This window comes from Sciurus vulgaris (genome assembly GCF_902686455.1).
Source record: "Sciurus vulgaris genome assembly, chromosome: 8".
Taxonomy (NCBI): domain Eukaryota; kingdom Metazoa; phylum Chordata; class Mammalia; order Rodentia; family Sciuridae; genus Sciurus; species Sciurus vulgaris.
Window position 1 is genome coordinate 6,896,019 of NC_136468.1, and position 21,995 is coordinate 6,918,013.

The 21,995-nt window shown below is 48.1% G+C and overlaps 1 protein-coding gene across 5 annotated transcripts in view; it reads right to left on the reverse strand.

Annotated features, from left to right (window-relative positions):
* Positions 1-21,995, reverse strand: part of ZNF862 (zinc finger protein 862) — a 28,817-nt gene continuing 6,822 nt past the window's right edge. Inside the window, exons 1-7 of one of the 5 annotated variants that reach the window (XM_079149274.1) lie at positions 19,205-21,983; positions 18,333-18,437; positions 15,552-16,249; positions 13,894-14,068; positions 4,893-4,997; positions 1,792-3,903; positions 1-415 (exon numbers count right to left, since the gene is read on the reverse strand). In XM_079149274.1, the coding sequence (XP_079005400.1) occupies positions 315-415; positions 1,792-3,903; positions 4,893-4,997; positions 13,894-14,068; positions 15,552-16,238 (3,180 nt within the window). In that variant the 5' untranslated portion in view covers positions 16,239-16,249; positions 18,333-18,437; positions 19,205-21,983 and the 3' untranslated portion in view covers positions 1-314. Of the gene's footprint in view, positions 952-1,791; positions 3,904-4,892; positions 4,998-13,893; positions 14,069-15,551; positions 16,250-18,332; positions 18,438-19,204; positions 21,984-21,995 lie in introns of those variants that run through there. The other 4 variants (XM_079149271.1, XM_079149272.1, XM_079149275.1 and 1 more) reach the window with 4 other exon arrangements.

A 21,995-nucleotide genomic window follows, 5' to 3' on the forward strand; every position in this document is an offset into this window, starting at 1 on the left:
GGAAGTACAGAAATGCTCTGAGGTGCCAGCTCCCTGACCTATTTCGAGGGCTGAGGCACTGCTGTGGTTGGAGGCGACCGTGGGCAACAGTGCACACTTCCCGATTACCTCATCCCACTCTCTGGGCCCGAGGGGCCATGTCCACCAGGCAACCTAGAATCTGCAGAGGGCCTGTTCCTATACGTTATGGGAGAGGGGCCAGGGTCATGAGGGGGTTCCAAGGCCTCCTCCAGGCTGCCACTCGCTCAGAACCAGGTAGGCCCCTGGGCTGGGGCTGGGTTCAGGAGTCTCAGAAGGCTCCATGATGCAGTCCTTCAGCACTTCCATGGCTCCCTGGAGGGCGGGATGGGTGGCTTCTGGGCCATGGGGCCCTCCAGGTGGAGTGCTCCCATCCCCTCCTTTTTGAGCCCCGCATCTGTGCAGGAGGGGAGGATGACAAATAGACACAAAAGAACACAGCCAAGCACAGCCTCGGGCAAGCACTGCACCCATAGCCCTTCTCTGCTCTTGTTCTGTTGTTTTTCCCTGGCAAGGGAGCTCAGCATTGGGCAGGGATGTGTGTGTGAATCTGTCCCTAGCAGACATGTGATGATGTCTGGAGGCACTTTTGATTGTCACAACGTTGGGGGGGGGGGGCACTGGTGTGCACACAATGCATGGAGGCTCCCACAGGAGATATTCTGCTGAAGGGTTCCTGGTGCCTGCCAACATACAACTGCTGGTATCTCCAGTTGCATCCTCCTGGGTAGAGTCCCTGGTCTTGTGGGCTGGACAGCTTGCTGGAGGGCACCCAATGACACCTCTGCCTCTTCACCCCATATTTCCTCCACAGGTGTGTGCAGGACTCACTGAAGCCCCCTTGTGGCTCTCAGCCTCTCATATGGGAGGGACTCCTCCTGCCCCAGCTGTGGTTTCTGGGCCACCTGGCTTCTTGCAGAGCCTTGGTCCACTCTGATGACCATGGGCACAGAGGTAAAGAGAGAGTGGAAGCCGTGGTAAGGTGACCAGCTAGAAGACACCCACTGTCCCCGCTGAGCAAACAGGAACAACCTGGAGAACACCCACAGCTAGCGCCTCTGCCCTGGTTCTTGGTGACTACTTGAGAAGAGGGAAATCTCTTGTTCACAGCCGTCGGAAACTTGCCCTCTGGTCTGACCTGCCCTCAGGCCTGTGGCTAAAATGAGCCCTGCCCTCTAGGCTGGCTGTCTTCCTGTTCTCTTCAATGGTCACTGCTGAGGCGCCCTGCCTGCCTCCGAGTCTCACCCCCTTCACTGCCACCCTGCCCCACAATGTCCTCTTCCCTCCTGCCAATCCCCACACAGCCCGGGGTTGACCCAGCCCTGCTCAGGATGGGATGCCCTGCCCAGACCCATCCAGTCCTCTAGCTTAATTTCCAGCAGTGGCTTCACTCCATGCCATCGGTACTACTCAGACTGTTCTCGGTGTCCTGAGTGGATGCACTTGCTCTTGGATGACCATCACAGCTCCAGGAGGCTGGCCTGTGCCAGGCCACAGCAGGGTGGTCGATAGGCCGCAGGACTGCATGCTCTCCCCACCATGCCTGCTGCCCGAGCCCCTGCTCCTGGTTTCTCTGGTTGGGCACACACCTGCTGAGGGTAGCTCTTATGTCTCCAGCACCCACTGGTCTGACTGGCAAGTGGGGGGCACACCGTGGAAGCCCCACAGGTTCTGGGGGAAGAACTTCTTTTGTGGGCTCTCTCACTCCCACTTCTGGCTTTGTGTGGGACCTGGCTGATAAGGTTCTCTGCTTTGTCACCGTTGTGTACTTACTTGTGTGGGAGCGGACTGGCACCTGGGTGCAGGAGTAAACGTGGCTGAAGCGCCGGCCTGAGGAGGTCAGGTACCAGTGCTGGATGGCAGGCTGGGGGTCATACTCTGTGACTGCCACACCGTTCACCGCCGTCATCATGAGCATGTTGAGTACCTCATTGGAGAGCTTGGTTCTCTCGTCGGTCCTGATCCGGTTCATAGCCTTGAACCCCCGCTCACAGCAGGAGGTGGAGATGGGCACGCAGACCACCACAGCCACAAGCTTGCTCAGCAGGGGGAAGCGGCAGTGCTGGGCGAGGGTGTTTTTGCACAGCATGGAGAACGGGAGGTTCTGGGCCGTGGCTTTCAGACCCAGCCACTCCTGCAGCAGCGCTTCCTCGCTGTACCCTGTAGGAAGGGAGAGCTCAAAATACCTGGCAAGGGTAAGGATGTCATCGTTCCCAAAATGGGCCAGTTCAAGCCCACTGGGCCAGGTCATGGTGTCAAATACCTCCATGCTCTTGAGCTGGGGGGGACGGTCCACATCAAACCTCTGCTGGAGGTACTCGACCCCAGTCAGGATGGTTCTCTCCCTGTCAGCCTGGAACCGCTGCTCTGCCATCTCCATCCTCTCCAGGAAGATGCCATGGAGCTGCCCGTCCTGGAAGCTGGCGTTGAACTCTTCCTCCTTGGGCCCTGCCTGGTGGCGGAGGGTCTCCAGCGCTACATAGGCCCGCCCCAGCGTGGAGTTCACCTCTGTGATCAACACGATCTCCTTCTGGCACACCTCAGACAAGGGCCTGTAGATGCTCAGGAAGTCCAAAAGGAAGTGGCAGAATTTAATGAAATGGAAGCCCTTCATCAGCTTCAGCATGCCCTTGGCCCTGTGCCCAATCTGGCCCCCAGCTTCTGCCACACTCTGGAGGTGCCGAGCCAGGGCAGGCCAGCTCACAATGAGTGCGTTCAGCGTGCGCCTCTTGCTGGCCACCCACCTGACTGCGTTCAGGTCCTTCAGGCGCACGATCTCCTGCTCCAGGGGAGCCGCACCATCCTGCAGCTCACTCAGTCTCTTGTTTGAGGACTGGTAAAACTTGAAGACAGTTCGGATGTGCCTGTCACACTTCTTCACCAGGTCAATGCTGCCACAGGCGTCCACCACAGCCAGGTGCAGCCGGTGGGCCACACAATGGACGGGTAACAGCTGGGGGATGATCTCCTGGAACTTTTCCACAAGGCCTCCCTTGCAGCTCAGCATGGTGGAGCCATCAGTCCCCAGGCCCACCACCCAGCCAGGTTTTCGGAAAGGAATGTCTAGCTCATCCAGGGCAGCAATGATGGTCTCAAAGTACCCGTCCACTGTCTCACTGTAGAGAGGAGCCAGGGTAATGTAGGACTCTTTCACTTCCATCTGCTTGAAGTAGCGGATATAAATACCCACACAGGCCTGGTCAGAGGAGTCTGTGCAGCTGTCCAACAACACACTCACACATGGAGAGTTCCGGATGTCACCCAGGATCTCTTTCTTCAGAGTCTCCGAGATGTACTTGATGAACTGAGTGCATGCGGTGCGATTTCGGTACTTGCCTAAAATCACAGTCCCTGTGCTCTGGAGGAGTTGCAGGACCTTCTCAAAGTCGTTCAGGGGCCTGGAGTGGTATGCGATGGAGTAGGCGGCGTTGAAGAAGTGCTCCATGTTGGCCATGAGGTCACTCGAGATCTCTGGGACCAGGGCAGCCTGAGGGCTATCATCTTGGATGGTCACAGTGTTCACACAGAGTTTGTGTGCTTTGCTGACTTCGTGGTATTTTAAAGTCTCCACCTTAAAAGGCCCAGTATAGCCTCGAACTAACCGAGATGATTTGTCATGGAGGGTAGGTCTTTCTCTGCAGACTGAGCAGAAGAGCTTGGTCTCTGTGGGGTCGATTACTAACCATGGGAACTGCCCAAACCATGACCTCTGAATGGAACGGGGTCTGTAAGTCCTCTGAATTTTCCGAGGTCCTTCTCCTTCTACTTCACACGTGCTGGAAGGGCAGTAGGCATAAGTGTCCATAGGAGGAGCTGGAAGTGATGCTGATTCTGCAGCTGAGGACTGTGCATCTGCATCTCTTTCTGCTACCATTTTCTTTCTCCCTTTGGGGAAAATAAAATTGTGATTAGTTTTGCTGCCAGGGCTGTGCAGTCTTCTACCAGCTAAGATACTCCCAATCAATAAGTGCTCCTTATGCAAAGCAGAGAAGCTGAATGTGACCTCTCTTTCTAGAGTTCACTAGTGGCTTCTACTTAACCCCTCCCCATCATTACTTGTGAAAGTCAATCTGGTGGGCTGGGATTGTAGCTCAGTGGTAGGGTGCTTGCCAGGCAGGTGTGCGGCAGGTGTTTGGTGCTCAGCACCACATAAAAATAAATAAGTAAAATAAAGGTATTGTGTCCATTTACAACTGAAAAAATAAGGAAGGTCAACTGGCTCCCCAAGAGTAGTGTCTGGTCCTTGTGGGCTCTTTTTCTGCCCCTCCCCCCATCTATCTTTCCAGCTGCTCTGGGGTACAATGCCACATGCTAATAAGCTTAATTAATCACCCTTGGTCACAGATATTATTAAACGGGTGGCATTAATCCTCTTGTGAGTCTCTACAAAGAAACAAGGTTCAATGTCCCTAAGTCTTCCATGAGCCTTGGAAAGAAGGGAGGCACAGCATGCATGGCAGCGACTGGCCAGCAGGCTGACTGAGACGCACAAAACAGCTTATTCTCACTCTTCACACTGCTGTCACCACGCACCCAGGGGAGAGCGGAGGAGAGGCCCACAACCTGTGGGCCACCTGGTCCTCATGTCCACTGTGTCCCCATGTGCCTTCTCCCACTGGCTCTGCCACAGAGCCTGTTGACACTTCTGTTCATCACAGGACCACATTTTTTCCTTACTGTCACAGCTGCTAGACCATTCCACGCTCTGAGGGCAGGGTCAGTCTCTCAGTCATCTTTGCCTACCCAGGGCATAGCACTGGCCTGATGCACAATAGGTCCAGGATAAACATGGCTGAACTAATGTCGTGTGACTTGCCATGGCTACTTGGGCCCCTACACATACAACCTTCAGAATTCAGTGGGTGTGAACTCACCTGGGGACCGGCCATTCCCCCACTTCAGCCCATCTGGGTCCTTGATCCAGGGGGCAGCTCTCCGTTCCAGTTTTGAGATCAAGTCTGGCTTAGTGGTAGCAGGCCCTGTTGCAGGAGTGAAGAGTCATACTGCTGCCACTGTTCCGGACCACCATTCAGCAGCCCCTCTGGACCTGGCCCCAGTCTACGCAGTAGGGCCTGGGGTCTGTCCTCAGTCAGTCCAGTCAGCCAGGGCAGGTTGAGGGCACACCCACCCAGAGTGCCAAAGAGACGCCTGGGGCAGGGTATCCCTTAGCCAGGATGGGTCACTTCTGCAGCTCCAAGGGTCAGCCATGGGAGCCAGGGGCCAGGGAAATGCATTCAGAGGGAAGGCAGAAAACAGGAAAAAGAGAAGATAAAACTGAAGGGGAGCGAAGGCAGAGTGAAAAGGAAAGCCACACAGGAAGTGGATGTCACCACCCACAACTGTCCCATGCATGCGTCCCCGTGCACTTTAGGTGGCCAGCTGCACAGGCTGTTTGAGGGGGCATTTGAAGGGCCCTTGAAAACCTACCACCTGCAACAGATCCTGAAATCCAACTAAAAGAAAGTTACCTTTTACTTAAATGTGACTATTGTTCAGGGATATGCTAAGAAATTGCTTCTCCATTTAAAATAAAGCCCATTGCTATCTACTTACCCGCGTTTGCATCTACTTGAGTATGCGTATAGGCCACAGTTCTGGAAGAAGGAAAGGAAATAAAAGAGGGCGATCCAGCAGATGCACACCCACCTGTAGGCGGGTAACAAGGAGAAGCAAGATGGTGTGCAGCGCAAGAGCCCAGAGAGATCAACAACTGGGAGGGAAGGGGTGGGCAAGCAGTGAGGGAACTGGATAGAATCAAAGCCTGCAGAGACCCCAGGCCCTCTTCGCCATCCCAGGAGGTCAGGAAACATCATCACCTCACCTGGGGGAGAACAGATTCCACAGAAAACCTACCAAGAAAGGCTCCAGAGCCCAGGACGCTGACAGGCGAAGAAGCCTGGTGCTAAGCCAAGATGCACCAAGGCTGAGGGCGCCGCTGGCCCAAGAGCCCTGGCTCGGCTTGTAGCTCCGAGCAGAGACGAAGGTTTCTCTTTGCCGAGACCGAACTTCCCCTCACCCTCCCTCCAAATCATCAATGGACAGAGTGTGGACGCCTCTCTGAGACACCCAGGTCTGAGCTGGTCCTCTACGTGTCACCTGTTCCTTGATGAGTTCCAGCTACATGTGGAGCTCCCATCCGTTTTTAAGGTTTATTCTTAGATAGGAATGGACACAGAGAAAACTGCAAGAAAAGACTCCAACATGAAAGAGAAAAACCAAAACAAGTAGGAAGAAGCACTGGAAGAACTAAAGGTCTCGCAGGGAGCAAAACAAAACTTCAAAACAACCTGGAATTAATATTCACAGGCTGGGGGCTGTAGCTCAGTGGTTGAGCACTTGCCCAGCATGCACAAGGCATGGGGTTCAATCCCCAGCACTGCAAAAAAGAAAAAAAATAAATAAATGAAGAGTATTCACAGTGAAAAAATCATAATAGCCATCCACAAAAGAAGCTTATAAATAGAAAAATCCAGTAGGAAAATTTAAAAAATAGAATTGGTAGAAAATAAAACTGAGGAAACTCTAAGAAAGTAGGGTAAAAAAGACAGAAGCAGAATATAGGAAACAAACAAAAACCCAAGGCTCAATCCAGAAAGTCCAATATCTAAATAATAGAGAAGTTTTGGAAAGGAAGACTAGATAGGGAGAAATCATAGAGGAAATAATTCAAGACACTTCCCTAAATTGGAAAGTATTTCTCCCTGTGGAAGGGAAGCACCAGATAGCCAGAACAAACAACAAGTTAACTCCCATTTAAGCCATATCATGAGACATTTCAGGGCACTGGAATAAATTTTAAAAGCTTTTGGAGTAGAATAAATAAGTAGTGTTCAAAGATTTAGAAATATAATGGGCATTAGACTTCTCAACTGCATCTGTAAAACCTAATGAAGCAATGCTCTCAACAGCACTGAGGAAAATCAGGTTCCACTCTGGAATTCTGTGGCCATCGAGTCATCAACCAGTGGTGCAGGTAGAATAAGACATCTTCAGCTACGTAGTCTTTTTTTTTTTAATTTTTCTGTGGTGCTGGGGATTGAACCCAGGGCCTTGTGCATGTGAGGCAAGTACTCTATCAACTGAGCTATATCTCCAGCCCCAGATGTGTAGTCTTAAAGAGATGTCCTTCCACCCACCCTGCCTTAGGAGGCTACTCAAGGATGTGCTTCCCGAAGTGAAGACACACACTGTGAGAGGAGAGACAGGTCCAGGAAGAGGGGAGGGGCCAGGAGGGCCCAGAACTAGTTTGATCACTAGTTTAGAGAGAGCAGGGGAGAGGAAGGCCTGGTGAAGGAAAAAGAAGAAGACCAACAGATCACTTGATGTTCAACCATGTGGAAAGACTTCAGAGGAATTATGTAACTCCCCCGGAGAGTCTGAGAAGATTTGTAGAGAGTACAAACACTAGAAAAATAAAAAATATGAAAAAATTCCAATTCCAGGGGAGACAGTCCTACAACAAAGAAAATGTCATCATAATATACTGCTTTGCTCAATATTTACTAACACATAATTACAATCAGGCTACTAACTTACATTGACGTAACCACAAAGCGTGCAATACCCGTTCTGGGAGGACGGGGAAAGGGAAGTGGGCCCGGGTGATGTGAGGAGCCACGTCTTCACCGTTGACGGTAGGAATCAAGAGACACATCCACATCAACAAACCAGGAAGGGCAGTGAGCACAGGCAGCAAGGTGTTTAAGCATGGTTCTGCCTGTCTGTTTGGGCTGAAGGCCCAAAAAAGTAGGAGTCAACTGTCCATTCTGAAGCTGGCCCACAGAGGCACATTTGGAAAGAGGATGGCCCTGGCCCTCACCCAGGAACAGGGAATCAAGGAGCTGAAATTGGATCAGGGAATTAGGTGTCAGATGTTTCTGGAAAGAGCTGTCAAGTGGATCATGAGTCCCTCTCTCCTACTATGGAGTGGGGTTGTTTCTCCTAATTACGAGCTTGGTAGGCAATGCATCCTGACTGACCTGTATCCCCCAGAGCTGTGGGGCTGGCCGTGAATTCAGGCCTGGGAAGGGTTAAAGGCGCATGCTGATAGCAGTACCCTCACAGGGGCCTTGGTAGAAACTGCCTACATTCTCAGGGTTTGTCTGAGGAAAGGGTAATTATGGGCTTGCCATGGTCAGATGTGGGTCTTGCAGGGGAGAGGAGAGACCCAGAATCATACTGAAGACGCTCTGTCCATGACAGCTGTTTCCTGGTGTGATGGTCCCCCATGAAGAAGACTAGGAGGACAGCCAAAGAAGACGTTTAACTGTGTCGAGAGGTTCCCAGAAGCCAGGTATGATGGTGCCCACCTGTGATCCCAGCAACTCAGGAGGCTGAGGCAGGAGGATTGCAAGTTCAAGACCAGGCTCAGTAACTTAGCGAGACCCTCAGGAACTCAGAGAGATCCTGTCTCAAAATAGAAAATACAAATGACTGGGAATGTAGGTTAGTGAAAAGCACCCCTGGGTTCAATCACCAGTGCCCCCCCCCCCAAAAAAAAAAAAAAAAAAAAAAAGTTTCCAGTGACAGGGTTGTGGGAGGTGGTCTGTAGAGCCCAAAACACACCCAAAGAATCAGCTGTAAACTACCATGGCTGTGAAGACCTGGCGTCAGCTGCCGGGGATGCCAGGTAAAGCTTTCCTGTACATCTCCTACCTACCCTCACTCCCCACCCCAGGATGCACCAGAAATCCCAGAATAAGCTGGGGTCAGGAAGACAACAGCCCTTGGCTTTTATTAAAAATTGTTTATTTTTGTGGTACTGGGGATTAAACCCAGAGGCCCTGTTCTAGTGAGGCCCTCAGTCCTTTTTATTTTCAGACATGTTCTCGCTAAGTTGCTGAGGCTGACCTCAACTTGCAATCCTCCTGCCTTAGCCTCCCTAGCTGCTGGGATCACAGCATATGCCACCAGGCCCAGCAGCCCCTCTCTTCCTTTTACATGGCTGATTCTAGACCTGATACAGAATGAAGTGGGAAAGCTAAGAAACTTTAGCATTAAGTGAAGTACACTTAGCACTAAATGAAGGACTAGACTTTTGTGCTCTAGCTTTTTCTTTAGTAAAAATTTGATATAATTTCAGATTTACATAAAAGTTTCAGTAGTGATACAAGGAGGGTCAACTGTTTATATTTTGTCCCATTTTCTTTATCATGCTCATGAGCTCACATCACACTTGTTCTTTGTATGTGGATGTAGGATACATAATTTTTCTGAACCAACTGAAGAGTAAATGTTGTCCAGACCTCCACCCTGTGTGTATTACTCAAGGACATCCTCTAGGGAGGCAGACAGAACTCAAACATGGCCTCTGGTGAGGCTCATGCTGGTCTGATCCCTCCCTGTGGGTGTGGGCAGGATCTGTGAACGGGGCACATCACTCCTGTGATGGCTTCATGTTGGGTAACAAAGGGAGGGCATCCAGGGAGACTTGGTCCCATCCCAGAGCCTTTTAAAAGCTGGGAGCATTTTACAGCTGGAAGTAGATGGGGAAGCCAGAGCTTCAGAGCACGGGACAACTCTGCACACTGTGGCTGGCCTGAGGAGAGATGTGGCCACGTGGAAAGGGCCTGCAAGTAGCCACCAGGAGCTGAGAGAGATCCCTGGGTGACAGTCAGAAAGAACACCAGGGCCTTGGTTCTGTAACTGTAAGGAGCAGGATCTGTCACCAACCTAAGTGAGCCATTCTTCCCCAGAGCCTCTGGGGAGACTCCTCGGCCAGCATCTTAATTCTGGCCAGAGAGCCCGCTGTGGCACTGGACTCTGACCTACACAGCTGCAAGACAGTGAATGAGTTTGCAGGACTTTTTATATAGCAATGTGTGTCCTATACAATTAAAGCATATGATCCAAACCAGAATATTAAACATTGATATGATACTAGTATCTAATCCATACCCCACAACTACATTCCTCTGGTTGTCCCCAAAATGTCCTCTATGGCTATCTCCTGTTTTTGCTAGTCCAGCATCTAACTGGCGTGTCTGGCGTGTGGAGGCCACACCTTTTAGCCTCCTTTAGTTTGGAAAGGCCTGTCAGCCTTCCTTTACGCTCTTGACCAGGACATTTCTAGAGAGTGCTGCACTAGACATTTCACTTGTTACCTAGAGGATGTTCTGCTATCTGGGTTTGACAAGAAAAAGTCACAGGCCCTGCCCTAGATTTGTCCCAGAGGTGAGAAAGGAGATCCCCCTAGGACCAGCATGCCCCTGTGGTGACGAGAGAGATTGAAGTATTTCCCGAGCACATTCTACTGAAGCCACTCTTTGTAGAATAAAGGCCAACAGAGTATTTAGAAATTGGGACAGAACTCACAGGAAAACAGTTCAATGACTTTGAGGAGGAGGACTCAGGATCAAGGTAGGACAGGGGACTGTCATATTTGCATGCTAAGTCTTACTGGAACTATTTTGATTAAAAACATAATTATGAAGAAATATTTTAAAAGAATAATTGAAAACAGTCAAACAAATATCCACAAATCTCTTTGCCTCAGATTATATTTCCCTTGGGGACTGTCCACCTTTGACTGCCACCAGCACCCTGGCCCCAAGGTAATCAAAACCTTTTGTTTCCTTCAGAACAAGTGACACAGAAGGGAATCTCCAGACTTCCTAAGCTCTAGTGATGAAAAGAGGCCGAGGGGACCAGCCACTGTGAGAGCAGGAGCACACACCGACACACTCTATGAACCTCATGGAAGGGCGTGGCTGGCAGAGCACAGCTCTTCCACCACAGCTCAGGTGGAAGAGGGCCACTCAGCCCAGCTCGTTTCTCCTCCCTCTCGCTCCCACTTGGAGGCACAGTCCAGGACCTGCCAAGGAGAAGCTGGCCTCCTGGATGTCATCCGAGCAATTCCAACTCTCCACTCAGTTTGGTTTCTGTTCAGTGACACAACCTCCTTCCTAGCTATATGAGGTCGAGCTGCAGTTACAGGGCTGTCTACCTCACATAAATAACTTGGTCACTTGGCATGTGACGAACCTGTGCTAATAAAAAACAAGGGCTACCTGTGGTGTTCCTAGGTTAGCCTGGCTGTTTCTGTTATTGGCAGTTAGTTTCTTATTAGCAGAATATAGTTGATATTTTTCTCTTTTGGGGGGACTCTTATTCTCCCTTATCCAATATAGTCAAAGTCAAACCAGACTTTAAAGTATGGAAGTGAAAGGACAGTCAGACACTGTAGAGATGGCTCAGTGGTTAAATGACCCTTGGTTCAATCCCTGGTACCAAAATAAATAAAATTAAATTAAATGAAAAAAAAAAAAAAAAAAGGGTTGGGCTGTAGCTCAGTGATTAAGTACCTCTGAGTTCAATCCCCAGGATCAAAAAAGAAAAGAAAAGAAAAAGAAATTAATATCAACATTGTCTGCATCAAATTGAGACTATCTGTTTAAAAATAGGTTCAATAATTTTAAAATCTAAAATAACTTTTTCAGTTGAAACTAATTGTCTTTTCAGTTGTAAACTCTGATAAGAAGCAGTCAAAAAATGAGTTCATTTCAAGAAGAAGTTCTATTTGCCAAAAAATAATTAAAAGAATGCAAAAGACTACTTGGTTTCAACTCTTAAAGCGTTTGTCACAGGGAATTCCAGTGTAGGAGACTAAAACAATTCAAAGGAAAAACAATGATTAGAGACTGTCCACTGTTTCAACACTATTTTCTATCCTAATTATTGACCTGGTGCTTTTTAAAAGGTGACTTTTAAATGTACAACTCACATATGCCTGGCCCTGTTTATAATTCCCAGGCTCCTTAACATGCTTTTATTCTCAAACATGAGAAATTATTTAAACTGGGGGAGAGTGAAGAGCGACTGGCTGGACACCAAGCTGAAGTAACTCACAGGGATGCCACGGTGCAATTCAGACCCAGGGCGAGACACTGCTTTCATCTCAGGACAGTGCAAGAGGACAAAGCCACTCTCCATAAAGCCTTCCTCATTCCTGACCCAACCCACAAGCAGAATTACCTCTCCTTCTTCTGATTATATTGTTTGCTTATCAAACAAAACTTAACCAAGACTAAACTATACCCCGATTTCCCACTTAGCTAATATTTCCCCACTTCCTAACTTATGTAAATAAAAAAAGAAAATTTATAATGCTTAGCTCATGCTGTCAAAATACAAAACCCGCGGGATCAAGTACGGCCTAAGCGAGATGGAGTCAGCACCCACCGTACTGTCCACAGGACAATGACATCGTCATTGCTTTCACTACTGTCCACAGGAGCTCCCGTGCTGCTGCTGCCTGTTACATTAAGGGAAGACCCAGCTTTTGTCAGTGGGCGTGTAATTTTATACATGGATTTCCCCTGGTTCTCACTGCTTCTCGGCACAGCAGGGTAGCAATGGTCTTTGAAGGTTCATTACATTCAAGTGCCCTGGACACAAATACAAAGCTTCTGTCACCATAAAATAAACCATTACTTAAGCCATTTCTGAATGTTTGGGAAGCCATTTACAAATTAGTAACAATTGTGGATGTGACTTAGGTACACTTGCCTAGCATGTGCAAACCTCGGTTTGATCACTAACACTATAAAGAAAGATTGGTGGGGCTGGGGAGATAGCTCAGTCGGTAGAGTGCTTGCCTTGTAAGCACAAGGCCCTGGGTTCGATCCCCAGCACCCCCCCCCCCAAAAAAAAACCCAGAAAGATTGGTGAGCAATGATTAAAAACAAATACACAGGGCAATAATATTTAGAAAATAATCCAGATCTTAGCTGCAGCATAACAAAGGGGCATGGCATCAATGAAGTCATAATATCCTTACTTCTAAATCTGCAGAAGCCTGACATGGGTGATCGCTGCATTCCTAAGTGAACACAGCAGCCTGCTCTGCAAGCTTCTGGATACAGTTTGGTAAAATAAAGAACAAAATACAAGCTCTGGAAGATGAAAAGCTGTCTTCCCGTCTTGATGCTGCATAGGAACCGTGGGTGTCTGCAGGAAAGAAGCAAAGTGAAGAAGAAACAGATGCAGGAGAGGATGCAGTAGCTACCCCTACCTCCACAACTCTCCACGCTGCACACCCTTACTAGTGAACCAATTCCGAGGCTGCCGACCTGTGTTGGCACCTGGCGAGATGGAGGAGCCTCAGCGCTGCTGCAGACGGGCAGCATGGGACTTCCCGAGAGGCCCTTTTACCTCTAGCCTTCACTTCACTCCTGCTGTCCCCAGCCTCTGTCATGCTAGATGTCCTTCCTTCTTCCCGTGCACCTGGTTTTAACTCTTAAAACAGGTCTTCCCTGAGAAGAGACCTTGATCCATCCCTCCCACACCCAGATTAACATGGCCCTACTTCAGTGGCCTCAGGGCACTCTTTCTAGAAGTTCTTATGAAAGCTTGTATCATTTGACAGTTTCTCAAATAAGCCCCTTAAAATCAGAGGCCTTGGTTTATGCTTGTTCATTGGCATGTAGAAGTTACTCCATAAATGTTTGGTGGAGGATAGACAGATGGATGAACTGGTAGATGGATGAAGAGGAGACAAAGTACAGTATTCCAAAGCAGGAAGAGTTCTGAGGGACACAACAGAGTTCTCTCTGTCCACAAGGAAAGGGCAGAAATGGGAAGAGGGCCAACAAGCCATAGATGCCCATGTGGGTTCTTAAGCCAATTGATGTTGGCATATAAAAGACTATAGGAAGGCAGATATGGTGGTGCATGCCTGTAATCCCAGCAACTCAGGAGGCTGAGGGAGGAGGATCCCAAATTCAAGCACAGCCTCAGCAACTTAGCAAGATTCTGTCTCAGAAAATAAAAAGTGCTGGGGATGTAGTCAGTGGTAGAGCACCTGCACGACCCTGGACTTAATTCCCAGTAATGGGGGAGAAAGAAAAAGAGAGAGAGAGACTACGGAAGCTTTACCCAGGGAGGCCAGCAGCTCATAGTTCATCCACATCACGTCTCTGTACAGCTCCTTCTGCCACTTGTCCAGCAGGCCCCACTCTTCCCGAGTGAAATACACGGCCACATCCTCAAACACTGCCGGGAGCTCCCCAGATGCCACAGGAACCTCCAGCAGCCCCTCTTCAGGAGGGTCCTGCAACAGAGAGCGGCACTGCTCAACTCACCTCTGGAGTCAGACACACACGTCACTTCCAGCAGCCTTTGAAGACTCTTTCTCCTGAGAAGCCCACCAAGAGACCCAGATGCATGCTGAGGAATTAATTTCTTCACTGGAAGTCAAAGAATCAAATTTGTGAGGCCTATAATTATTAGGTAAGATCAAATAGGCCTCAGTCAGATCCTAGGGTCTCCTGGGAGAAAACAAAAACACGCCAGCAAAAGAGGAGTTCCAGCAGAGCCTCTGACTGCACCCTGTCTTCTAGAGTCCGCAGAGGGGTGCCCTCTACTCTTCCATGACCACAGAGGGGACTGCCTTCCTTTGGGAGCATCGGCTAGGCTTTCCTGATAGGACTTGAAGAAAGACATCAAAAAGAACTACGGATGCTTACAATCAGTGACTGGGCTCACATGTGTCTTACTGCGAAAGGAATTCAGATTATAAAGGTGAGACCTGTTTATTAGCTTCCAATACAGAAAAAAAGCTGGAAGAGAACATGAAGAGAAATGAGCTTTGCTGTTTTTTGGGATTCTGGAAAAATTCAAGTTCACTAACTTCAGCTGGGTTCCTTACGGTGTGAGCTGTGAGGAATACCTGAGCTACTCTTTCTTTTTTTTTTTTTTTGCAGTGCTGGGGATCAAACCCAGGGCCTTGTGCATTCAAGGCAAGCTTGTGCATTCAAGACTGAGCTATCTCCCCAGCCCTGAGCTACTCTTGCTGGACTCCCAAAGGGAGCACTAACAATGGCTGATAGTAAAATCTTACGTATGTGCAACAGTTGAGAAATGGGGAAAATTCCAATGAACATGGCTTCCTTAGAGACCCACTTTCCAGAAAATTATATAATTCGAAATAAACAAGGTGAGTGCTAGAGTCGTTTGGGACCCAAGGAGCACTGCAGGAAGCAGAAGTAAGCAGGAGCTGGTGGTCAGGGCTCTGGGCAGAGTCCAGCATTTACAAGACCTCCTCCTGAGGCTCACCTGACACGGCGAGTTACCTATGCCAGCTCTACTGTCCTGTAACAACATTAGACACACTCTATCACACAGCACCTTTGAAAAAACTCTGCAGAGTTTAAAAGTGCTATATCACTCCCAGGTTGGAGTTGAAATTTTAAAAACACTGATTATTTAAGAGCTCTAGGGTCATTGTGTGATTGTGAATTATTTCTTGACTTTTGTCGTTGTTGTGGATTCTGGATAAAGATTATTGTTCCTTATATCAGAAGTTACATGTTCTGTCCACTAGTTATGTATCTGCAGAAAGGAGCTAATAATAATAGACTGTTTGTCTGTAAAGCACTTAAAACAAGACCAGATACACTATGTGAGCTCATGCTAAAGTGTGATGTTAGCACTAAGTATTGCTACTAGTCTTTTTTCATTTTCATGTGATACGTGTTGTATTCAATGTGGAACCCTTCTCTTTATAAGACAAATGATCATTATGAATGTATTACCTGACTGCAGAATTCAATAGCGTTGTTACATAAGATGTCAATGTCTGAGGAGCTGTGGATGCCACTGGTGATTTCTTTTTGTCTCAAATCTGAAATGTAGTCTAGATACAATGCGGGGTTTGCTGTGCTCCCTCCAGGGTCCTCTAGTTCAGCTCTTGAGCTTGGCAGGAGGTTGGCCATACTATCAAAGTCTCCCAGAGGCCCCGGGGGGTAGAACATGGGATAATCTGTAGTGAAGAGGTGCTCAGAGCTGGCCAGGACATCTGAAGAACTATCTCTGATGCTCTGGAAACGGGCTGCCCAGATGGGGTCTCTGGTGGCCAGGGCATTGACACAGAACATATGGGCTTTGCTCTTGGCATGGTACTTGAGAGTTTCCACCTTGAATGGTCCTGTGTAACCTTCTATTAATCTTGACCGTTTGTCCCTGACAGATGGGTATTCTCTGCAGGCACAGCAAAACAGAGCTGTCTGTTCCTCGTTCATGATCAACCATGGAAACTGTGCAAACCACGACTTCTGGATAGATCGGGGCTTCACAGGCTTCTTGCTTCTCCCTGTCCAGTCTCCCTCAATGGTGCCGCTCTCCACATGGCAGTGGCCAAGGCAGGCTTTCTTCTGAGGTGGCCGGTATAGTCCATCCTCCCTGGTGGCACCCTGCACATCTGTTTCTCCCATGTAGCCCATCTGATCTTTTCCTTTAAAGAGACAAAAGAAATTGGCTTTGAAATTCTGATCAGAGCCACCACAACTTATAGTGGATCTGCTACAAAAGGTGGAAAGCATGTGCACAGTCCAAAGTGACACAGCCTGTGCTCTTCTAGGAAGTCTCCTATACTTGAATTCTCTACTTACAGTTCTCTGGACTACTACTAGGCAAGAGAGGTCCTCCTTGCCCAATCCAGGAGAAAATCAGAGGCAGGTTTTAAGTGAACCCCCCTCTAAAAAGTTTAAAGGACACATACACCTGGCCAAAGGGAGATCTTTGCACTTTGATCAATACAAGCTAAGATAGCAGTGTAGTCTTCAGGGGTTCAGAACTTACTTATTTACTTATTTTTTTTGGTACTGGGGATCAAACCCAGAGGCCTGGGCACAGTGAAGTATGTGCTCTATCACTAAGCCACACCCCCAGGTCTCAGAACTTATGGATAAGAACATGGATGTAAGACAACACAGGGTTAAACTCAATCATTAAAGCCATGTAACATGACTCCTTGCTCTCCAAGAACCTCCTACTGTGGTAGGCCTAACACAGAGGCATCACTATCTAGTACCTTTAGGACAAGAGAGCTACTTATCTCCTGGACACAATTTTGTTCCCAGATAGTGTTCCCTAAGCCATGATCCATCTCTGAGCACAGTAGTCTCTGTTGTCTGCAGTGAGTACATTCCAAGGCCCCCATGGATGCCTGACCCATGGAGACCAAACTATATATTCTATGTTTTTTTCCTATCTATACATGCATGGGATAAAGTTTAATTTACAAACTAGGCACAATAAGAGACTGAAAACAATAATAAAGTAGAACAATGTTAATATAATAAAAGTTATGTGAATGTGTCTCTCTCTCCTTCAGAGTACTTCACTGCTTTATACTGACCATGGCTGGCTGCAGTATCTGAAATGGCGGGGACTGACACCATGGATAAGGGGACTACTGCCCTTCTACCTGGTAATGCTGATCCAGGGCTCAAGCAAAACTCAACTTCCTCTCTTCAAAGAGGTGAAAACTCTCATAATCTCATGAGGATTTTTCTTCTTCGAGCTGAACTAGAAGTTTCTTTTTTTACTCCTTCCATGAAATGCACCTTAGACAACTCTAACACCCTAAGCCCATTCTTTTGCATCAAAATAAGTTTAGATGGCCAGTGGTCAAGAACAAAGCATTTTTTTGCTCCAACCTAATGGACCTGTCTATAAAATAGTAGCTGACCCCAAGAGCTCAAAGGTGTTAACAGTCAGCAGGCTCTAAACATGAAATCAAACAAAATGAATGAGTCTCTGTGATTCTTTTTTTTTTTTTTTTTTTTTTTTTGGTGATACTTGGGACAGAGCTCAGCAGAGCTCTACCACTGAGTATAGCCCCAGATGTTTTTATTTTATTTTGAGACAGTTGCCCAGGCTAGTCTTGAACTTGCAATCCTCCTGCCTCAGCCTCCCAAGTAGACAGGAACAGCCGGGATTACGGGTGGCCGTCACCACACCTGGCTTCTGATTCTTTACAGGGTCACGAAGCAGTCTAGTGCTGCTTCTCGCCCACCCGAGAGAAACCACAGCCAGAGCAAACTTCTGTAATTCAACTCACGTAGGCTCTTATTCCCCACCTCCTTCTCCATAGGAGGGGCTGGGTTAACTCTCATCTTGCATAACAAGATGCCATCTGGCCTGTCTCTAGCTAAGCCAACTGCTGAGAAGCTTATCAAAGAGGAAAGAAAAGAGAAATCTCTAGGACTTAGCAGATGGCTGTTCCTTTATTCCTTCACTCTTCCCTCATTTGGTGATTACCTGTGGTGTATGCACTGTGTGCTAGGCATTGTTCTGGGCCCTGGGAATGAGAGAGCCACACCTTCTGGGAACTTAAAACATAAATAAACATATACTTCAGGGTAGAAATCAAAGATAGGGAGCTAAGAGGGCAGAGAAGAACTGGAGAGGTGAGCATATTCAGACAAGGTGACAACTAGGGAAGAACAGCACTTGCGTCCTGAGGAGACTGGTCCTGGTGCTCCCTCTCTATTCCCTCCAGTGAGGACTGCCTCTGGGCACAGGCCACTCACGGGGGTGATGGTCCAGGAGACTCCTCTGGCCCTGGATATGGCCTGGCCATGGCTTGGACACTTGCCCCAAATTATTGAACAGCTCAGGGCTGGCAATGGTCGGACCTGAGTTGGGAAGAGAGAAGAGCACTGTGAGGATGTGGCTCTAGGTCACAACACTAAGGAGGGCTCTGTTTGGGGACACTCCTTGGTGTTATAACACATGTTGTGTTCTCTTGGCGTTTTAGACCAGGAAAGTAGGAGTGGGTGGTTTAGCACAGTGGTCTGGAAACTCTGCTATCTGAGAGAGCCTGAGAGAACGGGGCGTGCAGGCAAAAGCAAGGAAGGGCTAAGGCTGTGACATGTGATGGTCCAGGGGAGGCTCTCAGACCCCAGTGGTGAGAGGAGCCTGGTACTCCAACCGAGGAAACCTGACTGGGCCTGGGGGTTGTGGCAGCCTAGAGGACGTGACCTTGCAGAAGCGGGCAGTGGTTACTCAACTCTGCAGGGCTACCGCATGGAATGCAGGCTCAGAACCGCTACAGGTCCCATTCATTAAGAGAAGTCAGGCGTCCCTATTAGGATATGAAAATTCCCGAGCGCGGAACTGCTGCCAGGTCCTTTGCCGCCAGTCGCAATGCTCCGCCCAGCATCTGCCACCACTGCCATGGGAGTGGAGGTGGAGACCATCTCCCCAGGAGAAGGGCCGACCTTCCCGAAGTGTGGCCAGACCTGTGTGGTGCACTACACTGGGATGCTTGAAGATGGAAAGAAATTTGATTCTTCTCAGGACAGAAACAGGCCCTTCGTGTTTAGGCTGGGTGAGCTGGAGGTGACCTGAGGCTGGGAAGAAGGGGTGGCCCGGGCCAGGGTGGGCAGAGAGCCACACTGACCGTCTCCCAGACCAGCCGATGGTGCCCCTGGGCTCCGGCGTCATCCCACTACACGCTACTCCTGTCTTCCACATGGAGCTTCTAAAACTGGAACAACGGGAGAGGCACCTCCTCAGCCGTTCTTGGATCTGCCGCGGAGGGAGCCGGTGCCTCCAGACGCGTGCAGAGTCCACGCGTGGTGTTCCCTGGGTCCGCTGCACCCTGCACAAGCACCTACCCAGACGCGTGAGAGTCCATGCGTGTCGTCTCCTGGGTCCACCGCACCCTGCACAAGCATCTGCCCAACCGGATGTGCTCTGTCACTCGGCTTTGCTTCTGACTCCTCCACTCCTTGTCCCCTTTCTCCTGGTATGTGTGTTGCCTAAACTGTATGCCATAAACCTCAAGTTGGTGGTTTTGTTTTCATTTTGGGGTGAAGATTGTTTCAGTCTTGGATCTAGGTTTCCATTCAAGAATCTTGACAGGTATTAACAGCACTAGTGATGGATTAACTTTAGAACAAGAATTGGTGTTGGGGGGTGGGCTTTGCAAGAATCTTTATTTATTTATTTATTTTTTAGATAGAATTTTTATCTATTATGTATTGAACTTTCTTGTTGCTGTGCTGCAAAGCCATAGCAGATTTGAGATGCTGTTGAGGGCTGAATTATTCTCCAATATGAGAAATGTCCTTGGGTTAAATTAAAAGCCCACCCAAAACTGAAGCGGGGAGGGGGAGAGCCTTTGCCTCTACTAGCCCGGACCACCCTCACCTGAACCTTTCTCTGCCTTTTGAAAGCAGATCTCTTTCACTGTGATGTTGGACACTATAGGTGTTTGTTGCTGGGCCAGCAGGGACCTCTGAAGCCGCCTTTGTGACCTGGCTGGTTTTGGTTTTGGATTTTTTTTCCCCCCTTAATTTCCTTCCTTTCTTTCTTCCATCTTGTGGTTTTTCTCATGGATTTTCAGAACTTTTGTAATATCAAAGCTATTCAAGTTCCACTTCGTAAATTTTAAGAACTTTAATTGAAAGTTTAAATTGAAGGTGTTTGTAGACTTCAACACCCAGCGAAAGCCGGGCTACCATGACACATCCTTGAGTGTTCTCTCAGAAAATGCTGTTGGTTGTTGTAGCTTCAGCATCACCTGTATTTGATGCTTGGCTCTCTGCTGATCTTGGAGTTTCCTGGCTTTTTGTCCCTCAGCCCCTTCTTACCCTTTGCTATCCTGTGTGTGATTTGGTGAGAGAAATTGTTGCTTTGTCCCCTGCTTCCCCCGCACCACATATAAGTTTCAAGTTTTACTACTGCAATAAAAGTGCTTTATGCTGGCTTTTCTAAAAAAAAATATAATAATAATTCTCAATGGCTAAGTATTAGTAACTTACTTAAATAGTTTTAAGACAAAAGCAGTAAAAGCAAGAAATAAAAAATAAAAAAGCAAAGCAAACAAAACAAGTATGATCTGAGTCCAATCTGAGCTGCTACTATGCAACTTCTGGCTTAGAAGAATCCATGGTTTTCCTGTGCCTTTAGCAGGTACAGAGAGACCTGCCCAGATGCAACCTCTCCCCAGCAGAAGCTGTGTGCTCTTGCCGTGTCTTCATTCTTATGTTTTGGAAGAAGATAAAGGCATGGGAGACAGTCATCCAACTGCAGAGAGGGAATACAGGTTGACTCACCTTACCTGAAAAGCTTGGGGTCTGAAGTGTTTCAGATTTTGGAACGTTTTCACTTTACTGGTTGAACACCCCTAATCTGAAAATTCAAAATCCAAACTGCAGTGGAATCCAAAACGTTTTCTTTCTTTTTCCAGTGCTGGGGACTGAACCTAGAGGTGCTCTACCACTGAGCTACATTCCTAGTTCTTTTCTTATTTTAATTTTTATTTTGAGACAGGGTCTTGTTAAGTTGCTCAGGCTGGCCTTGAATTTGTGATCCTTCGGCTTCAGCCTCCCAAATCACTGGGATTATAGGAATGTGCCACTGCACCTGGCATGAAATCCAAAATCTTTTGAGTGTAGATGACTCTTAAAAAGTTCCAGACTTTGAGGCATTTCACATTTTGGATTTTGGGATTAGGAATTCTCAAGCTACACAATACATACGTGCATACACAGTTTGAGGTACAACTACCTCTTTCCTTGGTACAGAAAGTCTACCTACTGAAGCAGAGAAAAGAGCATTCAAAAAATAGAGATGAAAGATACCTATATTTGTACAAAGTTTTAAACTGTTTAATCTCATTAAATCTCTAGTCAATCCTAAGAAGAAATAAATCAATGCTTAAAAAGGCAAAAGGATGCCAGTATCCAGTGGAAGAGCTGGGAGAGAGACCAGATTTCACACGGTCTGCTGCTCTTCCCACCACTGATTACTACCCACAGGGCCTTATTGCCTTCACAGATCCACAGACTAGGCTTTCTACCTAACATGGGGGGGTTATTCTGGGGCATCCAGGAAGTAGACCTCAAGGTAAGACTGGCAAGCCAGATTTCCCTTTCCTCCTCAATTTAAGGGAAGAAGGGAAAGGGTGGTATGTAGTTTGCGGCCAAGTAAGTTAGGTGTGAGACTGAGCCAGATGGGTCATGTAATAATGCCTACAAAAGGGGCTCATTTGTAATCCCATCGACTAGGGGGGGCTAAGGCAGCAAGATTAAAAGTTTGAGGCCAGCTGCAGTAACTTAGCAAGACCCTCAGCAATTTGGGGAGACCCTGTCTCAAATTAAAATAAAAAATTAAAAGGGCTGGGGATGTAGCTCAGTAGTAAAATGCCCCCAGAAAATCCTCCAATATGTCCTGGCCTGGTTGGG